General features: G+C 49.1%; 1 protein-coding gene across 4 annotated transcripts in view; it reads right to left on the reverse strand.

Annotated features, from left to right (window-relative positions):
• CEP290 (centrosomal protein 290) overlaps positions 1–21,214 on the reverse strand; it is a 3,224,991-nt gene that overhangs the window by 1,530,068 nt on the left and 1,673,709 nt on the right. For all 4 annotated transcript variants that reach the window (XM_069629332.1, XM_069629331.1, XM_069629333.1 and 1 more), the window contains one exon: positions 19,870–20,325. In XM_069629332.1, coding sequence (XP_069485433.1) covers positions 19,870–20,325 — 456 coding nt within the window. The remainder of the gene's footprint in view (positions 1–19,869; positions 20,326–21,214) is intronic.

A 21,214-nucleotide genomic window follows, 5' to 3' on the forward strand; every position in this document is an offset into this window, starting at 1 on the left:
CCTGGACTGGCCTCATGAATAGGCGACAGTTTTCCACCAGATGGATGCAGGATGCCATGGTCCCGAGGACCGAAACGTATTTTCTCACTGAGATCTTGGCGTTTCGCCGTAGTCGGCATGCTTGTTGATTGAGTCTTGAGGTTCTGTCGAGAGAAGGTTTCACTAGCCCTAACTGGGTCTCGAACTGTGCCCCCAGGAATACCAGTGATCTCGATGGCTGCAGAGAGGATTTTTCGAAGTTTATGGCGAATCCCAGCTGTTGTAGAAGCTGCATGGTGGCTTGTAAACTTGTGTTGGTCGACGCTGGGGAGGATCCCCTTACCAGCCAGTCGTCGAGGTATGGGTATACATGGTGGCCTTGCTTCCTTAGCCAGGCCGCTACTGGAGCCAGGCATTTCGTGAACGTTCTGGGGGAGGCCTTGAGCCCAAAAGGAAGAACCGTGAATTGGTAGTGAGTCCGCCCTATTAGAAATCTTAGGAATTTCCTGTGTTTCTGACACATTGAAATATGGAAATACGCGTCCTGTAAATCCAGGGACGCTAGAAAATCCCCCTCTTGAATGGCGCGGATCACTTCCTGCAGAGTGAGCATCTTGAATTTTAGGCTCTTTCAAGACTTGTTGAGATCGCGTAAGTCTAAAATGGGACGCCATTTGCCGTTCGGCTTTTTTACGACGAAATATCTTGAGTAGACTCCTTGACCTCTCTGTGATGTTGGAACTAATTCTATCACGCCCTTTGCTAACATGAGTGTTACCTCTTGTTGCAGTATCTTCAGATGGGAATGAGCGGTGAACGCAGGTGGAATTTGCGGAGGGCTGTGTTTGAATTGTAGAGAGTGTCCATTTCTTATAGTATCCAGCACCCATTGATCCGTCGTTATTTGTTCCCATTCGTCGACATATGCTGAAACTCTTCCCCCCAGAACGGTGTGTTGTATGTCACTGCTGATCTTTATTTTGCTTGTCTCTCGACGACGACGGATATGATGGTCTTTTCCTGGAAGTCTGTAAGTTCCGGCGACGGTTTGCCGTTTGGGAGGCACGTCTGTATCCCTGGGAGGGGTAAGCTGATCTGCCAAAGGATCTGTCTCCAGATGCAGAGAATCTTGAATTACCTGAAGCCCCTCTAAAGGGACGAAAAGACTTGTAGTTTCTGCCACTCTGGAGGGCACCCAATGAACGTGCCGTGTCCGAGTCCTCTTTCATTCCCTTTAGGGCTTCGTCCACCTTCTCACCGAAAAGAAGGTCTCCCTCAAAGGGCATATCTAAAACTTTGTATTGTACTTCTGGCCTGAAGTAGGTACACTTAAGCCACGACTGTCGACGTAATATGACCCCATTATTGACTTGCTTGAAGCCTGACTCAGCGAGGTCCACCGCAATGTTTATTGCGTGATTTGAGAGAGAGAGAGAGAGAGAGAGAGAGAGAGAGAGAGAGAGAGAGAGAGAGAGAGAGAGAGAGAGAGAGAGAGAGAGAGAGAGAGAGAGAGAGAGAGAGACACCGCCGGAGAAAAAAGGCACAGCTAGCGCCGCCCAGGGAAGGCGGCGAAGAGAAATGGGAAACAAAGTACGGTGTTCTGAAAGGCCGGAACCCCGGAGAAAAGTATCCAAGGGGAGTAACCCCTGAGAATTTCCAAAGCGAGGTGCAGAGGAAGAGCGAAGGACCCAGAGTCGAAAAGTAAACAACAGAGGGGGGAGGAGGGGGGGGGGTTGCAACGCAACAACCTGCCGGGAGGCGGGGATTTATATACTCCCGGCAGCTTTGCGTCCCGCGTTCGGAGCTGCGGAGCGAACACAGAAAAAGGACTAAAGTAATCCTCCTCTGCGCCCTCTCAAACTCCAACGCGGAAGAAATCGCCAGTCGCGGTGATGGCCGCGACTGCGAGTGACAGTATGCCCCCCCCTAGAGTGCAACCACTCGGGTTTACCCGGGTGCAAGCGATGGAACCTAGCCAACAGCTGAGGGGCATGTATTTGAGAAGCAGGCTCCCAGGAATCCACTGATACCGGGTAGCCCTTCCATGACAGGAGGTATTCCAACCGGCCACGAAGAAATCTAGAATCGCGAATGGCAGAAACTTCGTATTCCTCCTGGTTGGCAGCAGTGACAGGAAGATTCCGGTTGAGAGGCCGGCGATGTGGATCAGAGTAGTAGGGCTTAAGAAGAGAGGTGTGAAAGACAGGGTGTATGCGTCTGAGAGATGGAGAGAGTATTAGACGATAGGCAACAGGATTGACCTTGGAGAGGATGGGGAAAGGTCCCAAGAAACGCAGAGACAGTTTAGAAGGTTTTGTCCATCTGGGAAGGAATCTGGTGGACAACCACACCTTGTCCCCGGGTTTCCATGAAGGTGCTTCCCTGCGATGTTTGTCGGCTTCAGCCTTATTCCGCTGTCTACAATCCGTCAAGCTTAGCAATGCACTGTCCCTGGCCTCCTTGACATTTCTTAGCACCTCTTCCGCAGTCGGAGAGTTAGAGAACCTGGGCACCTCGGGCATTAGATAACGCAGGTGAACACCGTAGGTACAAAAAAAAGGGGATAGGCCTGTGGCAGTGTGCCTGGAGTTGTTGTAGACGAATTCTGCAGTAGGGAGTAGAGAAACCCAATTATCTTGACGCTGGGAAATAAAGCATCGTAAGTACTGCTCCAGGGTTGCGTTGAGTCGCTCCGTTTGGCCGTTCGTCTGTGGGTGAAACCCAGAGGAAAGGGCCCTTTCCACTCCCAAACGAGAACACAAAGCCGTCCAGAATTTGGAAATGTACTGGCTTCCTCGATCGGATATTATCTTGTCGGGGAGGCCATGAAGCTTGAAGATCTCTCGGGCAAATGTCTCTGCCATCTTGGTGGCAGAAGGAAGTCCAGGAAGAGGAGAAAAATGGGCTAACTTGCTTAGAGAGTCCACAGTAACCATGATACATGTGCATGACTCAGACTCAGGAAGCTCCACTATGAAGTCCGTGGAGATGAGTCCCCATGGGCGAGTCGGTATCTCCACTTGGGTGAGAAGTCCTAGGGGCTTCCCCGAGGCATATTTGATTCTGGCACAAGTTGGGCAGGTCTTTACGTAGTTGAACACGTCTCTCCTGATGTTGGGCCAAAGAAATGACCTTGAGATAAGTTCCATCGTACCATTTCCGCTTCTGTGTCCGCCTAGACGAGAGTCGTGACACCATTTAAGGATCTTCCGGCTGTTAGGGAGAATTCTCTGTTTAGGCTGAATTTCCCTACCTAGTGAGTCCCCCAGCAGCTTTGCTGGATTTCTGGGGTTTAATTTTTTTCTCCTGCCAAGAGTGAGACTCTTTTACCCTCACTCTTGGACATGTTGAAGTGTGTTTTCTTGGTTAAACCTTGTGTTGAATGGGCTATGGGGTCTTTTACTCCATAGGGCCTCATGTATTTTTGTGATGTGGGTCACACAGCACCCTCTGTGCCGTGACCCAGGGGTGTCCTAGGGACTCCCCAACATAGACTCCATACCCTGGGACTGACTACTGTCTCCCAGGGCATGTAAAGTCACCAAAGACTTTGCTAGTCTTGAATCCTGAACAGAACCAGTACAAACCATCATATTGTGGACGTACTGGCTGGGGCAATTCGATTGCCCCAGGGTCTGTTAGTCGAGGGGGCACGTCTCCGTCCCCCCTGATCAAGTTTTGGCTGGTGGCAGTGGAAACTACTTTTTATATTCGACCGCGAATATTTCCCTATGGGATTTCCCATTGTTTTAGGCTAACACATTTAATTATTTATTTACGGTAGCCTTAAACATACCGCCGGTTTATATATTTATTTTTATAACTCCGGTTGGGACTTTTTGCCAAAACTTGATTCTAAAATGGCGTTGGTGTTCGCCTCTGTAACTCTGACCCAAAGTGGAGCCCTTTGTTCCACTTTTGGCGGGCTTCTCCACAGAAGCCCTCCAAAGTGGTGCCACTCTGTCTGGGGTACTTAGGAGGGGTGGAGGGGGATTTAGGCACCCTGGACTGAGTTACCTTGGTAACTCAAGTCGCACTCCGTCCTGATTGGCCCAAGTGGTGAGCCGCCCGGCTCACCACTTAGCATGTTTGAGTGACAGCTAGGCTGGGTGAATGGGGGTTTGCTGCATAAAAGCAGGGCTTTGGGGACTGGGACTTCAGAAGTCGCCACAGGACCAAGAATCCGACGAGGGAAGAGCTGAGCCGACCTGCTTCGACGACACCACCCGGTGGAGCCCTGCTGAACCGTCTCACCACTTTTTCCCGACGACCGAGGAGAACTCTTAACGGAGTGGCTCCTTCCCTTGACTGGTGGGGACAACCAGTTTTCGCCTTCTTTCCGTTCTTTGAGGTATCTCGTGGTCGCCTTGCCTGTGCCAAGCACCCCGGCAACCGGAATACCACACTTTACCCCCATACCGCGAAAGTCGGTACCAACCCTTTAACCGGAGGACTCCGCGGCTGGTTTCTTCCCGGGCAGTGCAACGACCCTCTTCTTCTGCTCTTCAGCGAGAACTTCTTCTCCCCTGACCGACGTCGAGCCCTGCTGCCACTGCCTGGAACAACTGCCACCGCTGGAGGATCCTTTCCGCTTAAGGTACTGTGTTCCGCCTGGCTTCCCTTGCTACCGACTGTACGGGGTAGATTTAGTCCCCGGCTTTCGAACCTGGGAGTGCCTGGGACACTTTGGCTAAACTTTCTGAGCCACTCTAAACTCTTTTTGACTCTTTGCAAGACTTTGAATCTCTAACTAACAGTGTGATCTTGGGCACATTTTCGCTCCGGCTACTCTAAGAGTGGGCCCTGCCTAGTGACTTTTGCTCACCTGTGACTTTATTCTTCTTTAAGCCTATTGCAAGTGTTCTGGACCTTAGAGTGGTGTGTCTAACCTATTTCTGCTTTTTCTCTCCCTTTCTTGGAAACTACTAGAGTGTCATCTAACGTTAAGCACTCACCTCTGTTTTAATTAAGTGGTGTTTACCTAGAGTTGTCTAGATAGGAGAAAGGATTGAATCTACTTTCATTATAACTGTGTTGAAGTGCTTTTACTATATTTTTGCTAGAGTGTTTTTAACTTATGTGTATTTTAAATAAATAACTATATACTTTTGAAACCAAGCTCTGGTCAGTGTTTGCTTGTGCTATTGTGTTTTGGTACATATTGTGTATACTTTGCATACTGCCTAACTCTTCTTGAGGGAAGTCTGACTGCTCAGCCACAGCTACCAGGTAAATCTGGGTGGTACAGACTGCTACCAAAGGGGTTTACTGCTCTACCTGTAGTCTTAAATCTTTTGCAGTGTTCCCCAAGGGAACTGCACAGGTTTCTGCCTAACACTGGTGTACAGCGGTGGGATTTGTATTGAGTATACATTTTATTGTGCTTTAGATACCTTAGTGCAACTAACCACAAAGCTTAGCACTGTAAAAGTAAAACCTCTAACATGTCAGTTATAGAAAGCTATAGTCAAGAGTCCCTTGCAGCCAAAACTGCTGATTGTTTAAGAGTGCTCTGTAAACATAAGGATCTCCTGACTAAGGGCAAGAAAATGGAGCTGATTGAAAGATTGTTAGCTAACCAAAGTCTGGGTGATGGTTCAGAGGAACCTACCACTCCAGCAACTGTAGATGACAGTGTTGAAGTTAACATGGAGCAAAATGTTGATGATTCTGAGGAAGAGTCAGAAGAGGAGGGTGAGGCTGTTGTAACTGTCCCCCCTAGGCCTCTGCCTGCTCTACCTGCTGTGCCTACTGGACCTTTACCAGGTCCCACATTTAGTCCTCAGTACTTTGAACTGGAGAAAATGAAGCTAGAATTGGAGTATAAGAAACTTAATGCTCAAACTGACAAAGAACTAAGGCTAAGGGAAATGGAGCTCAAGTATGACTTAGAAATGAAGAAATTATCTGTTGAGAATGTTTCTCTCTCTGGCTCCTCTAGAAGTTCCAGTCCTAAAAGACCCCGGATGCCTAAAGAATTGGTTGGTATGTATGAGCCTAAGTTGGATGTGTTGGATTGGTTGTCTCTGTTTGAATATAATCATGGGCTCCAGAACATCACAGGAAATGACTTACTCACCTGGTTGTTCTCTAGGCTCCCCCCTGTTGCAACTGATGTGGTAATGGAGATGGGGGAGGAGGATAGGAAGGACTATGAATGTGTGAAACTAGCTTTGATAGCTAGGTTTGGGAAGACCCCTTCCCAGTATCTTAAGAGGTTTAGGAGCCTCAAAAAGCATGATGGTACCCCTTGGGCTACCTGGGTGAGTGAATGTTTGAAAAACTTAGAGGGATGGATTAAGGGTTACAAGGTGAACACTTATGAAGGTATGAAGAATTTGTTTATGTTGGAGACTATTTATGATGCCTGCTCTCCTGAGCTCAGACAACACTTGGCTGATTCCAGGGAATTAGATTCCCGGAAACTAGCTAAGGCTGCTGACTTGTGGGTTGCCAACAGGGCCACTCACAAGGATTCTGGGGTAACTCAGAAGAAGGATGGGGAGAAACAGCCTAAAAAAGACTCCAAAGAGAATTCTAATAATTCCTATCCCAAAGAGGGCCCCAACCCACAAAATAACCAGGGTAAGCCACATGGGAAACCTAGTCAGGCTACTGTACCTTCTGGCCACAAGCCAGAAGGAGGTCAGAACAAGCCACCCTTCCAGAGAGCATTTGGACAATGCTATGTCTGTCAGGGTACTGACCATATCAAAGGAGATCCCAAGTGCAAGGGTAAACCTGCAGGGATCAGCACAGTCTCCTTAGCCTTCACTCCTGAGGATGAAGTACAGATGGCTAGTGCCCACTTTGAACTCTTTGCTGAAGAACCCTTGGGTCTTCAAGCAACTGTAAACTTAGAGCCTATGGGTCTGGTTAGTCCCCAGAATAGGGTTGTGTATAACTCCCTACCTGTTAACTCTAAGGTGTATTATGTGGACAGTGTTCTTGTCAATGGCCAGGATACTCCTGCCAGGAGAGACACTGGGGCCAGCAGAACAGTAGTGGATGAAAGCTTCTTTCAACCTGAGGATGTGGCCAAAGCACCCAAAGGTCCCACTAAAATGTCTGGAGGCCCTGCCCAAATGGTTCCTATTCTACCAGCCCTCATTCAGTGTAACAACATGACAGTGAGGATCCCTGTCAGTGTTCAGACTGAGGTACCTGGGAAGGTCCTGTTGGGGAATGACCTAAGAACTCTAGGAGTAGTGTCACATACCCCCAGGCCTCCCAGTATGGAGAAGCAGAACTTAACCAAATTGGCTAGACAGGCTACCTTGAAGGACCCTTCTAAGCCTGTGGGACCCTCTACTGAGAACCCCACTACAAGCCCTGGTGTTAGTAAGTTGACCTCTAACCCAGGCACATTTCAGGATAGTATGCTAGGAACATGGGAGCCCCAACCAAGCTCCACCCTTGTTCCCCTAGTTTCCGAGTCTCTGACCCCCCCTGCTTCTGAGGAAGAGGTGGATAGACCAACTAGGCCCCTATCTGGACCTGAGAGAACTGGTAATTCTCAGTGCTGGTGGAAAACCAGAAAAGAAAAGTCTAAGGCCAAAAACCTTCGGACTGTTGGACCTTCTACTGAAGACCCCAACTCCAATCCTAATATTAGGGGGGAAACTCCTAAAATAGGTAAAGGTAGATCTAAGAGGAAGGGGAAGCAGGTACATTGCCTAACCCCAACCCCTCCAACCAAGAGGCCTAAGACCCAACCTGCTCCCACAAGAGAGGTGGTGAGGAACCTTGGAGGCCCCTCTAGATCTAAGGGAATCCTTTATAAGGACCCCTTCAAAAAGCCTAACATAGGTTCAGAAGTTGTACCAACTTCTGAGGGACTGGTCAACCAGATCCCCTATAACAAAAAGACTGATGTTCCTCAAAGGGTCTGTAGGTCCGTTAGCTTGCAAAAGAAAACCTTTGAGTTCTCCATTGAACATAGGTCAAGGTGTCACCATCAAAATGCTGATGGACTCTCTAGGATGTATATCATCGACTAGAGGTATGAGGTTCATCCAGGAGTGGATTAAATCCTCCTGTCCCTTAGTCTGGGGGGGGCGAGTGTTAGGGAGAATTCTCTGTTTAGGCTGAATTTCCCTACCTAGTGAGTCCCCCAGCAGCTTTGCTGGATTTCTGGGGTTTAATTTTTTTCTCCTGCCAAGAGTGAGACTCTTTTACCCTCACTCTTGGACATGTTGAAGTGTGTTTTCTTGGTTAAACCTTGTGTTGAATGGGCTATGGGGTCTTTTACTCCATAGGGCCTCATGTATTTTTGTGATGTGGGTCACACAGCACCCTCTGTGCCGTGACCCAGGGGTGTCCTAGGGACTCCCCAACATAGACTCCATACCCTGGGACTGACTACTGTCTCCCAGGGCATGTAAAGTCACCAAAGACTTTGCTAGTCTTGAATCCTGAACAGAACCAGTACAAACCATCATATTGTGGACGTACTGGCTGGGGCAATTCGATTGCCCCAGGGTCTGTTAGTCGAGGGGGCACGTCTCCGTCCCCCCTGATCAAGTTTTGGCTGGTGGCAGTGGAAACTACTTTTTATATTCGACCGCGAATATTTCCCTATGGGATTTCCCATTGTTTTAGGCTAACACATTTAATTATTTATTTACGGTAGCCTTAAACATACCGCCGGTTTATATATTTATTTTTATAACTCCGGTTGGGACTTTTTGCCAAAACTTGATTCTAAAATGGCGTTGGTGTTCGCCTCTGTAACTCTGACCCAAAGTGGAGCCCTTTGTTCCACTTTTGGCGGGCTTCTCCACAGAAGCCCTCCAAAGTGGTGCCACTCTGTCTGGGGTACTTAGGAGGGGTGGAGGGGGATTTAGGCACCCTGGACTGAGTTACCTTGGTAACTCAAGTCGCACTCCGTCCTGATTGGCCCAAGTGGTGAGCCGCCCGGCTCACCACTTAGCATGTTTGAGTGACAGCTAGGCTGGGTGAATGGGGGTTTGCTGCATAAAAGCAGGGCTTTGGGGACTGGGACTTCAGAAGTCGCCACAGGACCAAGAATCCGACGAGGGAAGAGCTGAGCCGACCTGCTTCGACGACACCACCCGGTGGAGCCCTGCTGAACCGTCTCACCACTTTTTCCCGACGACCGAGGAGAACTCTTAACGGAGTGGCTCCTTCCCTTGACTGGTGGGGACAACCAGTTTTCGCCTTCTTTCCGTTCTTTGAGGTATCTCGTGGTCGCCTTGCCTGTGCCAAGCACCCCGGCAACCGGAATACCACACTTTACCCCCATACCGCGAAAGTCGGTACCAACCCTTTAACCGGAGGACTCCGCGGCTGGTTTCTTCCCGGGCAGTGCAACGACCCTCTTCTTCTGCTCTTCAGCGAGAACTTCTTCTCCCCTGACCGACGTCGAGCCCTGCTGCCACTGCCTGGAACAACTGCCACCGCTGGAGGATCCTTTCCGCTTAAGGTACTGTGTTCCGCCTGGCTTCCCTTGCTACCGACTGTACGGGGTAGATTTAGTCCCCGGCTTTCGAACCTGGGAGTGCCTGGGACACTTTGGCTAAACTTTCTGAGCCACTCTAAACTCTTTTTGACTCTTTGCAAGACTTTGAATCTCTAACTAACAGTGTGATCTTGGGCACATTTTCGCTCCGGCTACTCTAAGAGTGGGCCCTGCCTAGTGACTTTTGCTCACCTGTGACTTTATTCTTCTTTAAGCCTATTGCAAGTGTTCTGGACCTTAGAGTGGTGTGTCTAACCTATTTCTGCTTTTTCTCTCCCTTTCTTGGAAACTACTAGAGTGTCATCTAACGTTAAGCACTCACCTCTGTTTTAATTAAGTGGTGTTTACCTAGAGTTGTCTAGATAGGAGAAAGGATTGAATCTACTTTCATTATAACTGTGTTGAAGTGCTTTTACTATATTTTTGCTAGAGTGTTTTTAACTTATGTGTATTTTAAATAAATAACTATATACTTTTGAAACCAAGCTCTGGTCAGTGTTTGCTTGTGCTATTGTGTTTTGGTACATATTGTGTATACTTTGCATACTGCCTAACTCTTCTTGAGGGAAGTCTGACTGCTCAGCCACAGCTACCAGGTAAATCTGGGTGGTACAGACTGCTACCAAAGGGGTTTACTGCTCTACCTGTAGTCTTAAATCTTTTGCAGTGTTCCCCAAGGGAACTGCACAGGTTTCTGCCTAACACCGGCGCAACGACCCTTCAGGGATATACCACCTCTTCTTGTAGAAGACCCAACCGTCCTTGATTTCGAAAGGGGAATCAGCTGAAAAAGAGATATGAGGAGCCTCTTGCGCAACAGCAGCCTTGACCTCCTGAAGAAAATAACTCGCCATGGCTAGGATCCGATTTCTGTGGAACAATGGCTCAGACTTGACAGCTACCGTTTCCAAGTGGGAATCCTTGCGAGACAAAGCGTCAGCCAGACGGTTGAGAGACCCAGGGATGTACGTGATCTGGAAGTCGTACTGCGAAAATAGGTAGGCCCATCTAGCTTGCCTGGAGTTTGAACATTCCATGTCCTGTAAAGCCTTTAGGTTCTTGTGATCGGTGCGAATGAGGAACCGGTGGCGGGCACCCATGAGAAGGTCCCTCCATTCCTCACAAGCCAGTTTCATTGCTAACAATTCTTTTTCCAGAACCGAGTAGTTGAGTTGGCTGGGAGAAAGAGTCTTGGAGAGATAGGCGACAGGATGCTCCACCTTGTTAAAGGACTGAAGCAACACTGCTCCGACAGCTGTGGCAGAGGCGTCTGTCTCCAGAATAAATGGAAGAGTTTGGTTGGGATGCTGCAGAATCGGGGCAGAGCAAAAGAGGGTTTTCAGATAACAGAAACTCTTTTCCGCCTCAGTAGACCAGGAAAAAGGATAGGCCGTCTTCTTGAGTAGGCGGGTGATGGGATATACCACCTCTGAAAAGTTAGGAATGAATCTCCTGTAGTAATTCGAAAGACCCAGGAACCTCTGGACCTCCCGGACAGAGGTCGGGGCCGGCCAGTCAAGAATAACGTGTACCTTGTCAGGATCCATGGCGATCCCTCCTTCTGATAGAACATATCCCAGATAATGTACCGATGGTACAGCGAATCTGCATTTCTCCTCCTTGACCAGTAGATTGTTCACCTTAAGACGCTCCAAAACTCGTCGTTCTTGTGTTATGTGTTCTCTCATGTTAGGGGAAAAAACCAAGATATCATCTAAATAGATGATGACCGAGATGGAAAGCATGTCAGAGAACATTCGGTCCATAAACCTCTGAAACACAGCTGGGGCGTTCACCAAACCGAACGGCATAACCTTATACTCAAATAGGCCCAGAGGAGTACGAAACGCGGTTTTCCATTCGTCACCCTTGGCAATCCGCAACAGATGGTATGCGTTGCGAAGATCCAGTTTGGTATAAACTCGAGCACCTTGCACCGCCTCAATAATGTCCGTGATAAGGGGCATAGGATACCGGTCACGGACTGTCACTGTATTCTGGCCCCTGTAGTCGATGCATGGTCTAAGATCGGCGGAATCTCTCTTCTTAATGAAAAACAAAGGGGCTCCTGCTGGAGACTTTGAAGGTTGAATGAGACCATTTTCCATGTTGGTATCCAAGTATCTCCGTAGGACTTGTCTCTCGGTTTGGGTGAGAGCGAATATCCGTCCAAACGGAACCAAGGCATTGGGCTCCAGATCGATAGTGCAGTCCTCTGGCCGATGGGGTGGAAGTCTGGCATGGAGGCACTCCTGAAATTACCTCAGAGAAGCCAGAGCAGAAATTGGGTAAAGCATGGATACCAACATGATTGTTGGGAAACACCTTGACTGGCTGCAGATCAGCTCGACCTTCCAGTGAAAAACAGTTGGTGGCGCAATACGGGGAACTGAAACTTTTTTGATTTTCGGTCCAGTTGATCAGAGGATTGTGTCGACGGAGCCAGGTAATGCCCAATATAATGGGGAAAGGGGCAGCCCTGATAATATCAAAACTCATAACTTCCTTATGTTGGTTAATCGTCAAGGAGAGATCTTCAGTGGTATGGGTGATGGGACCTGAGGACAAAGGTGAACCGTCCACACCTTCCACCTTCTGACCTTCTGCCCGGGGAATCCTACGGAGACCCACCTTGTCTGCCCACAGGGTGTCAACGAAGTTTCCTGCCGCGCCACAGTCTAATAGGGCCAGTCTCTCCACCTGATGTTTTCCGAGGTTGAGTTGTACTGGAATGACCATCAGCCTGGAGTCCTCCTTGGATTCAGAGGAGGTCACTGACAGAGAGGCATAGGGACGATGAAGATTGCTCGAAGACCCTCGGTCGCTTGTCCCTACTGACGCCGAGGTTAGTCGTTTCCCGACCTCTTATTGGACAGCTCTGTACAGTCTCTGAGAAAATGTTGATCTGATCCGCAGTAGGCACACAGTCCTTTCTCTCTTCTGCGACGTCTTTCAGCTGCGGACAAGGGCGCCCTGGTGGCACCGATCTGCATGGGTTCTTCAGTAACGATGTTAGTAGAGCGACTAGGGAGAACGGGTACAGAGGGGTCTGAGATATGGCCAGGAGTCCTTTGCTTCCGACGTTCAACTCGTCTCTCTTGAAGGCGATACTCTATATGAAGTGCAGCAGAAAGTAGATCTGAGAAAGTAGGAGAACGAGGAGATCTGGCCAGCTCGTCTTTAATTTCCTCCTTCAGTCCTCTTCTGAAAATGGCATACTGTGCTGCCTCAGGCCATCCTGCTCCGGCTGCTAATGTCTTGAAAGAGGAAATATATGATAAAACGTCTAGCGAGCCTTGCCGGACATCCAACAGATCTTCGCAGGCTGGGAAGGAGAGCTCTGGTCGTTCAAAGGTCTGCTTGAGAAGATTCTGAAACCCCGAATAGTCCTGCAAAATGGCGTTTCCACTAGTCACCAATGGGGTGGCCCAGGACAGAGCGTTTCCAGTCATGTTGGATATTAGGAAACCCACCCGGGTCTGGTCTGTAGCAAAGGTACGAGGTCTGAATGTGAAATGAACCAGGCTTGCTTCAAGAAACTCCTTCACCTTCTTGGGGGAGCCATCAAACTTCCCAGAGGACAGCGCCATGGGTGGCAATTCCGAGGGAGTCGGTTCCCTAGCCGCAACCATTTCTTTAAGCAAAGCATTCTCAGTCTTGACCCTTTGTAGCTCCTGGGACATAGCCTGAAAAGCCTTCCACAGCTCTTGGACCTGTTCCTCAGCTGACATCGTGATACTCTTTGGCGTTGCAATCTGTGACTTGACAAGTACCCTTGGCTGAGTTTCCCCTGTACCCACGTTCTCCTCACCTGAGCTTTCCGGGTCAATGGTTTCTTGCAGTCCTCGACGTGCCAGGTAGTCAGTCTCATTTTTCTGGTGCGTGGGCTTGTCACGGAGAGAAGCCACTGTGGCCGCTGGGTGAGAACAGCGGCACAGTGACCTCCTTTCCGGGACCAAGCCAGAAAATGCAGGGAAAAACCCGCAGAGAGGAAAAAAACCCTGATAAGAGGTGCCAAGACTTGTCTGCGAAGGCCAGTTGTTCCCAGATGAAAAAGAAGGAAGCGAAGGATCTCCAACAACTGAAGGGTGGCCAATAAATGTCCAAGTCCAACAATAGCAGCAGGCCTGAAGCGCAGGCGGAGAAGGCAGCAGCTGAGGAGGCTGCAGTGGAGGACGATAATGTTTCAGAAAAGTACTGCGGAGGAGCACGGAAGAAACCCCCACGCTGACTGGACCAAAAAGAGCAAGGTGAGAGAACAGGAGAGAGAGAGAGAGAGAGAGAGAGAGAGAGAGAGAGAGAGAGAGAGAGAGAGAGAGAGAGAGAGAGAGAGAGAGAGAGAGAAAGCACGAGAGACCGCCAGAGAAAAAAGGCACAGCTAGCGCCGCCCAGGGAAGGCGGCGAAGAGAAATGGGAAACAAAGTACGGTGTTCTGAAAGGCCAGAACCCCGGAGAAAAGTATCCAAGGGGAGTAACCCCTGAGAATTTCCAAAGCAAGGTGCAGAGGAAGAGCGAAGGACCCAGAGTCGAAAAGTAAACAACAGGGGAGGGGGGGGGGGGGGTTGCAACGCAACGACCTGCCGGGAGGCGGGGATTTAAATACTCCCGGCAGCGTTGCGACCCGCGTTCGGAGCTGCGGAGCGAACACAGAAAAAGGACTAAAGTAATCCTCCTCTGTGCCCTCTCAAACTCCAACGCGGAAGAAATCGCCAGTCGCGGTGTTGGCCGCGACTGCGAGTGACACACATCTCCCTATCGTATCTGGCAACAATTGCCAGAGAGTTTGCGGCCTTTACTGTGGTCGCTCCCACGGATAGAACTTTTTTGCCAAAGGCATCTTGGCGTCTCGCTTCGTTCTCAGGAGGAGTCGTGCACTTGTGCTGGGCCTTTGCCTTCTTCGCCGCTGCCGCCGACACCACCGAGTCTGGCGTTGGTTGGGAGGATAAACACTTGGGGGTAGACTCTGGAGCCTTAAACTTTTTTTCCAGGCGTCCTTTCACTGCCGGCTCTGAAAACGGGTGACACATTGTCTGCAACCCCTCCTTCCATACATGGTCTAGTATTGGTATCGAGAACACAGACCTCCTTCTCTTACCCATGTGGTCGAACAAAAAACAGTCCTTTTTCTGTTCTTCCTGGGACAAACCAAATTCTTTGCATGCCTTCTCCATCATGGAATGGAATGACACAATGTCGTCCGGAGGGGACGGGTGAGCTGGGCTTCTAGGGGTTTCCAACTCCACCTCCGACTCCCAGGTTGGATCCCTGAAGGGGGATGATGAGATATCCGACATGGCTCCCCTGTCAGACTCCGAATCTGGCAGCTCACCTTCCTCTTGTGCCAGTGCTGAGATTGGCGTGCGTAGGTGCGTCGGTTGACGGGACGGGCCCGGCTCGTCGACGGGTGACTGTGGCAGGTTTGCCTGAGGTAGTCTCTGGTCCAACGACTGTAACAACGACTGAAGCGTGGACAGAATTTCCAACGACAAAACAGATTGAGGATTGAGAAGAGGGGCAGATACCGGTATAAAGGATCCCCTCGTCGACAACTTGTCAGCCACTCGTAGCCCTAGGTCTGCTGGGCCAGCTATTCTCTCATTCTCGTCCTCCGAGGACAGCAACACAGCCTGTTCGTGTAGTAAAGTATCCGGGGGGGTCGGATCAAAAACTTCAGGCCTCCAGGCCTCCTGTAGAACCCCCGTCGACGAGGCCTTCGTCGACGTCGCTGTTGGTGGGTCGGCGGATGCCACCTGCGTAAGTGGCAGGGTGGAGGCCGATGACTGGGCCGCCCTCGACGACGGTGACTTAGCAGGTGGTTTTGGCGGTCCAGCCTTTTCCACAGTTGACTTGCTTTTACTCGACTCTTGACTCGTGGTCGATCTATGATGATCGCCCGAGGAGGATTTCCTTTTCATGCTTTTTTGATGAAGATGATTTCTTTGACGAGGAGTCTCTAGTTGAGTGACTTCCAGACGACTCTTTTTCCGTCGGTCGAGATTTCTTCGCCGGTGGTTCCGACGAGGTATCGCGGCGTGATGTTTTCGCCGATTGTGTGGAACCTACCTCCGAAGGGGGGTATGCCCCCGCTCCATCATTCAGCCATGCCACCGTCGACTGCGGTCTTTGAGGGTTTTTTGAGAAAACCCTTTGCATATGTCGCAGTTATCCGCCGAATGATGAGGGTGGAGGCAATATATACAATCCATATGTCCGTCCCCCTCGTAAACTTTTTTCAAGCCGCACGTCGCGCATGGGCGGAACAGCGCTTTTCCTGACACGGAGGACATTTTCTGTACTCAAATTCCAGTAATGCAACCTTGTACAAAATAGTAAGACAACGCGAGGAGATCCCACTACTTTGGAGACGGTTGAAATCTGAAGGGGAACCGCGGGAGTGGGCCTCTTATACGGGGACGGCCTACGGAGCATGCATAGGCGGGTCCAAAAAGGACGTAGATAGGACACAAAAGTGTCAGATGTTTTCCTATTGGAAAAGGCTATATTTGTGTACCGAGGGGTCCCAGTCTGACGACGGGGAATATTCTAAGCATGTGAATCCATGAAAGATCCAATGCTGGAGAAATTAGCAATACTTAGTAATAGAAAGCGAGGAAGGAATAACAGGAAACAGGAAGTGTAGGAAAATGTAATAACTCCCACAACAAAACTGCAAGCAAACAGGATGGTTAATAAACCAAAGAATAAGAAGGAAAATAGAGAGGAAGGTCCCGGAATCAGAACCTGAAAGGACGAGGAGGAGTAGAGAGGGGAAAGCTCAGCGGAGACAGAAAACAGCGTACAGCAAACCGCGGCAGCAAAAGAAAGCACAGCTGACCGGAAGGGGTTTCAACGCACAGAAGGAAGATAGGGTGTGGCTTAAATAACGCCACGTTCGCTTAAACGGAGAAAGACTAGACCGTCAAGTGGACGTGACGTGAAAGACGTGACAGGAATTAGGAAGTGCGTAATCGGAATCGGGGCCACAGACGGCAGGTAGGAATGCGTCGCATGACAGAGGGTCGGTCGGAGAGGAAAGAAATCAGCCAGGCCAGAGCCTGATCAGTGATACCCAGGTTATCACGGAGGCGGTTGAGCAGGATGGCATGGCTGACCGTGTCGAAGGCAGAAGAGAAATCGGATGTTCAGGAGAGCGGTTTCCGTGCTTCTGGCAGCTCTAAAGCCAGACTGAAGGTCGGGAGGCAACCAGCAGAATCGGTGAGCAGACTGAGGAAAGGAGAGATGGAGATCGGGCGATAGTTGGCCAGGCAAGAGGGGTCGGCTGTGGGTTTCTTGAGAAGAGGGTGCACAAGAAAGTGTTTCAAGGGGGAGGGGAAAGTTACAGAGGTGAAGAAGAGGTTGCAGAAGTCAGCAAGGGCAGGGGCAAAGGTGTCAATATGGTCCTTGATGATTTTGGATGAACAAGGAAGAACCTGTTTTGATGAGACTTTCATAGATCGGACTTGTCTAGAAACCTTGTCAGGGGAGAACAGAGGAAAAGAAGAGAAAGAGTGGGAGGGCGACTGCAGTATGGCCAGAGTTAGTATGTAGAGAGGGAGGAGAAGGAGAGGGAGGAGAGGAAGAGAAGGTAAGGTGGACAAAATGTCCTGGGTTTGTGAGATGAAATGAGAGGCAAAGGCCGTGCAGAAGGCCCGAGAGGCAACAGGAGAGGTTATATATGATGTGATAGGTTATTTATAATGCACTTAATAACCAGAGGTTTCTAAGCGTGGTCCCGGGGACCGAACCTGTGTTGCTCCGTATCGTCTTGCTTCCAAGGTGAGCACATTGCCCCTGAGCTATCCTCCCGAGACAAGGTTGAGACTGAAGAGTTTGGACAAGGAACCTGTGTATTGCCTTTGGAGCAGGCAGCAGGCGGCAGGCGAGTTTGTCAGAGGATGTACAAGAAGCCCGCCATTTCCTCTCAGCCCCCCTACATTTACGTTTAAGGGTAGCTAAGTCAGAATCATACCAAGAATTGCACTTGGACTTAGGCTTCAAGCGGATCCTCATGACAGGGGCAAGACCATCCAGAGTGCCAGAGATAGAGGAGTAGAACATGGAAAGGGCAGTGTCAGGATGTGAGTCAGATGAGGAGGGGGAAAGCGACTGACAAACATTTCCTGATGGCGTTCCAGTAGTATGAACCTATACTATTAATAAAACAGTGACAAACCCAGCAAGTTTACCGAGATGCAGCCCTGTACAAGAATATTCTTTGCAAAAGGCACAACATGATTTCCAATCATGGCAAGATATTTTTCAGAATTCTAGATTAGTCAGCCAAACGCATCCGGATGCTGATTTTGAAAGATGCCAAGTTTGAAGAACAAGAATTATGAAATGATTGGGGGTCAGATTCATAAGATAGCAGCTTTCGCGGACGACATGATCTTCACACTGTCCGACCCGATCACCTCCTTGCTGGCAGTGGTGAGAGAACTAGACAGTTTCGGCCAGGTAGCAGGGGGGGTGGGGATTGGCGGGGGTGGGGAGTTGGGGAGCCGGACTTTAGGGTATATTACTTGGCGGCTCAGCTCAGGTTCATAAGAGATTGGCAGAGGGATGATAGAGGGAAGGTGTGGAGGGCCATGGATAGGGCGGTGGTCGGAGGGGATCTGGAAGGGGTTCTGTGCTAGAATGTACTGCAGCGATATCACGTCCACCAGAGGGGACGCCTGGGACAAAGCCATTAGAAGGGCACACATCACTACTTTTCACTCCCCGTACACGCCTATACATGGCAATCCGCAGTTTACTCCTGCGGCCGCAGGAGACCCTTCATTTGACACTTGGTTTCAGGGAGGGTGCCGCATGATTTGAGATATGGTGGTGGGGGGAAGGTGAAACAATTTGAGCGGTGCAAGATAGATTTCGACATAGGGGAGCTGCAGAGGTATTCATATCTCCAAATTCGGCATTGGGTCTCTCATCCAGCGATCATCCAAGCGGGAACTAGACCGCTTACTCAGTTTGAAAAGTACCTGGACACTGACACGGGTGATAGAGGGGTGGTCTCGTCTATATACAAACTTATAAAGCAAAATGAACCCCTGAGGCCTAGGAGGTACATGCTCAAATGGGAGCGGGATGTTGGGGGAGTCATAGAGGAGCAGGGGTGGTCGCAGATTCCTAAGCTTACGAGATCCCTTCAGCTTCAGGAGATCTGGCTGAAACTGATGCTAAGGTGGCACCTGACCCCAAGTAGGCTAAATAAGATGTCCCGGGCGGTGCCCGAGCTTTGTTAGAGGTAATGTGGGGCAAGAGGGTCCTGGGCCCATATATGGTGGGAGTGTCCAAAAATGGATCCCTTTTGGTCGCTAGTTCAGCAGACCATCTCCCAAGTACTAGACGTAGAGATGGGCGTTAATAGAGGGAGGAAATTATTGGGTCTTAATGGCACGCTCTCAGCTCTATCTAACAGAGCGGACCGCAAACTCTGTGATAATGATGCTGGCGGTGGCCTTGGTACTAGCCCGGAAATGGAAATCGAAACACCCGCCCCTGGAATATGAATGGGTGGCGAAGCTGTGGTCCTTGTTGGCCCTGGAATGGCTTCCTTACACGATTCAGGGTCTCCACATGAAGTTCATGTCAGACTGGTCTAACTTGGTTTAAAGGTTGGGGTAAGTGTGGTTTTTGTGCTTCTTGTTGGTTGTTACATGTGAAATTTTCAATAAAAATGTATCGGGGAAAAAAAAAAATTATGGAATGGTAATACTGAGTAAAGTCTTAAGAGCAGATGAGAACTGTGTTCAGTAAAGAAAGGCTTTTCACAGTTATCGCATAGTTAAAAGAAGGCATCTTCTAACACCTTTACTTTCCGTCCAGGAATATCAAAATTACTTATAAGGACTCTGCAATATTTTAAGCAAAAACATGCCAATGAAATCCCTTCATGGATACTGAGCCAAAATGGATTTGAAAAGATTGAGTCTGCAGTTGTCACCTGCACAGAGAGCCCATTCCATTCCATTTTTAAAAGAGAGGAACAATACATAGAACGTCAATTTGTTTTACGAAGAGATACATTAGAGAAATGTTACAGAAGAAGCTCTGTTAGCCAGATCTCTATTAACTATAGCGCTACTAAGCAGCACCTGAAATTGTCGCTAATTGTACCCTTTCCTTGAATACAATGGGGATTAACAAAGTTTCAAGGCCAGGTAACAGTTTCTGTATTATGCAGTGCTGGTAAACAAAGTCCAAGAATTACTGTTTTCTGACTTTACGGTTTTGTTAACCAAAACATCAAAAATTGGGGATGGGGCATATTTGGTTATCCGGCACCACTGAGTACCCCCACTCGTGATGTAGAACAGAGCTTCTTCTGTATATGTACTCCTGCATTCAAGATATTTTCAAATTAGCCTTTTCAAGTAACCCTGAAATGTTACAACCAAACAACAAACCTTCTGTGCTCCTCTGGTGTCCTTCAGTGTGGATAGCAGCTCCTCTAAGCCACCAAGCTTGAGCTCCATTTCAAGGGCCTTGTCTTCAATCACTCTATGTGCTTGCTGGGCATGCTCCATTTCCTGCATTACCTTAAGCTTGTCATTCTGTAGCTCAATCATAGTCTTAGAGAATTTCTCTTGCTGAGCGAGAGGCAGAGCTCCACTGAATTGCCGCCGCAATGATTGGATTGTCTGGCGCAAGTGTTTGGCTCGGTTTCGTCCTTCAAGGCGAGCAAAGAACAAGGCCTGCTCTTTGCTATCAAGTTTCTGCTCAAGGCGTAGATTGCAAGCCTCCAATTTATGAAGTTTGGCCACTGCAGCTTCCAGTTTCCCAATGGCTGTGGCCTCACTCACTTGCAGCGCTACAATTTGTTGGTGCAATTTGGCAATCAAGGCTTTCTCATCAGACTGTGACTAGGGAAACAAGAGTTACACATATTTAAAACAAGAACATAAATGATATTTAAAATGGCACGTCAAATAATACATTGAATATTGTGCAAAGTGGACCCATATGCAATTCGGTAATTCATTCATGCAGTTTTACAAAAGCACAAAGAAGCCCTCAGTGGGGTCAGAGCTTTGTTCATAGTGCTAGGGTGTATCCCAACATAACAGACAATAGTGTTGGGTATCATGGTAAGATAAATGTGGAAGATAAATGACCTTCATAGTGAAGCAGGCTCTGTTAGCCCTTGCTTTCCCTGTATCCATAAACTGACCAAAAATAAAAAGGCTGTTGGGGCAGAACAGAGCCATTGTTAAAATATGCGCTTTTTTCCGGCACTCTGAAGAATCCCAGGGACCCAGTTGCCTTAGTCTGCCCAAGCTGCATGGTTTAGCCTTACAGCAGGGACCATGTAAAGGATCCTTTGGCGAGCCAGATTGACCAACAAATGTGGTTGAGTCTATGTGGTGGTGGAATGAGCAGTGCATGTAGCAGAGACCACACAAGCATGGAAACAAAATGGTAGCATACACTGGGGAGCGCTTGAGTATGGGATAGGGGGTGGTGCGAGTGATCTACCAGAACTGCCTCACCTAGCTAGGGCAGATGCAGGACGATGCTGTCAGGTCTCCCTATGCGGCCAGAAAAGTGGGAAGTAGCTGCTAAACTGGGACATCTGCACCAGAGGATCCCGATATGAGAAGTTGAAAACATTGCCAGCTGTTGGGGTCCAGAGGAGTCGAAGCGGTAGCTGGTTACCAGTGTTTTAATGGGGCTGGAATCCATGAAGTGAAATCAGTGTTAAGCAAGCACTGTTCTTTATTGACAGTGAGTAAAATGCCCAGGAGAGACCGG

This window comes from Ambystoma mexicanum, chromosome 12 (genome assembly GCF_040938575.1).
Source record: "Ambystoma mexicanum isolate Mex_15411 chromosome 12, UKY_AmexF1_1, whole genome shotgun sequence".
NCBI lineage: Eukaryota > Metazoa > Chordata > Amphibia > Caudata > Ambystomatidae > Ambystoma > Ambystoma mexicanum.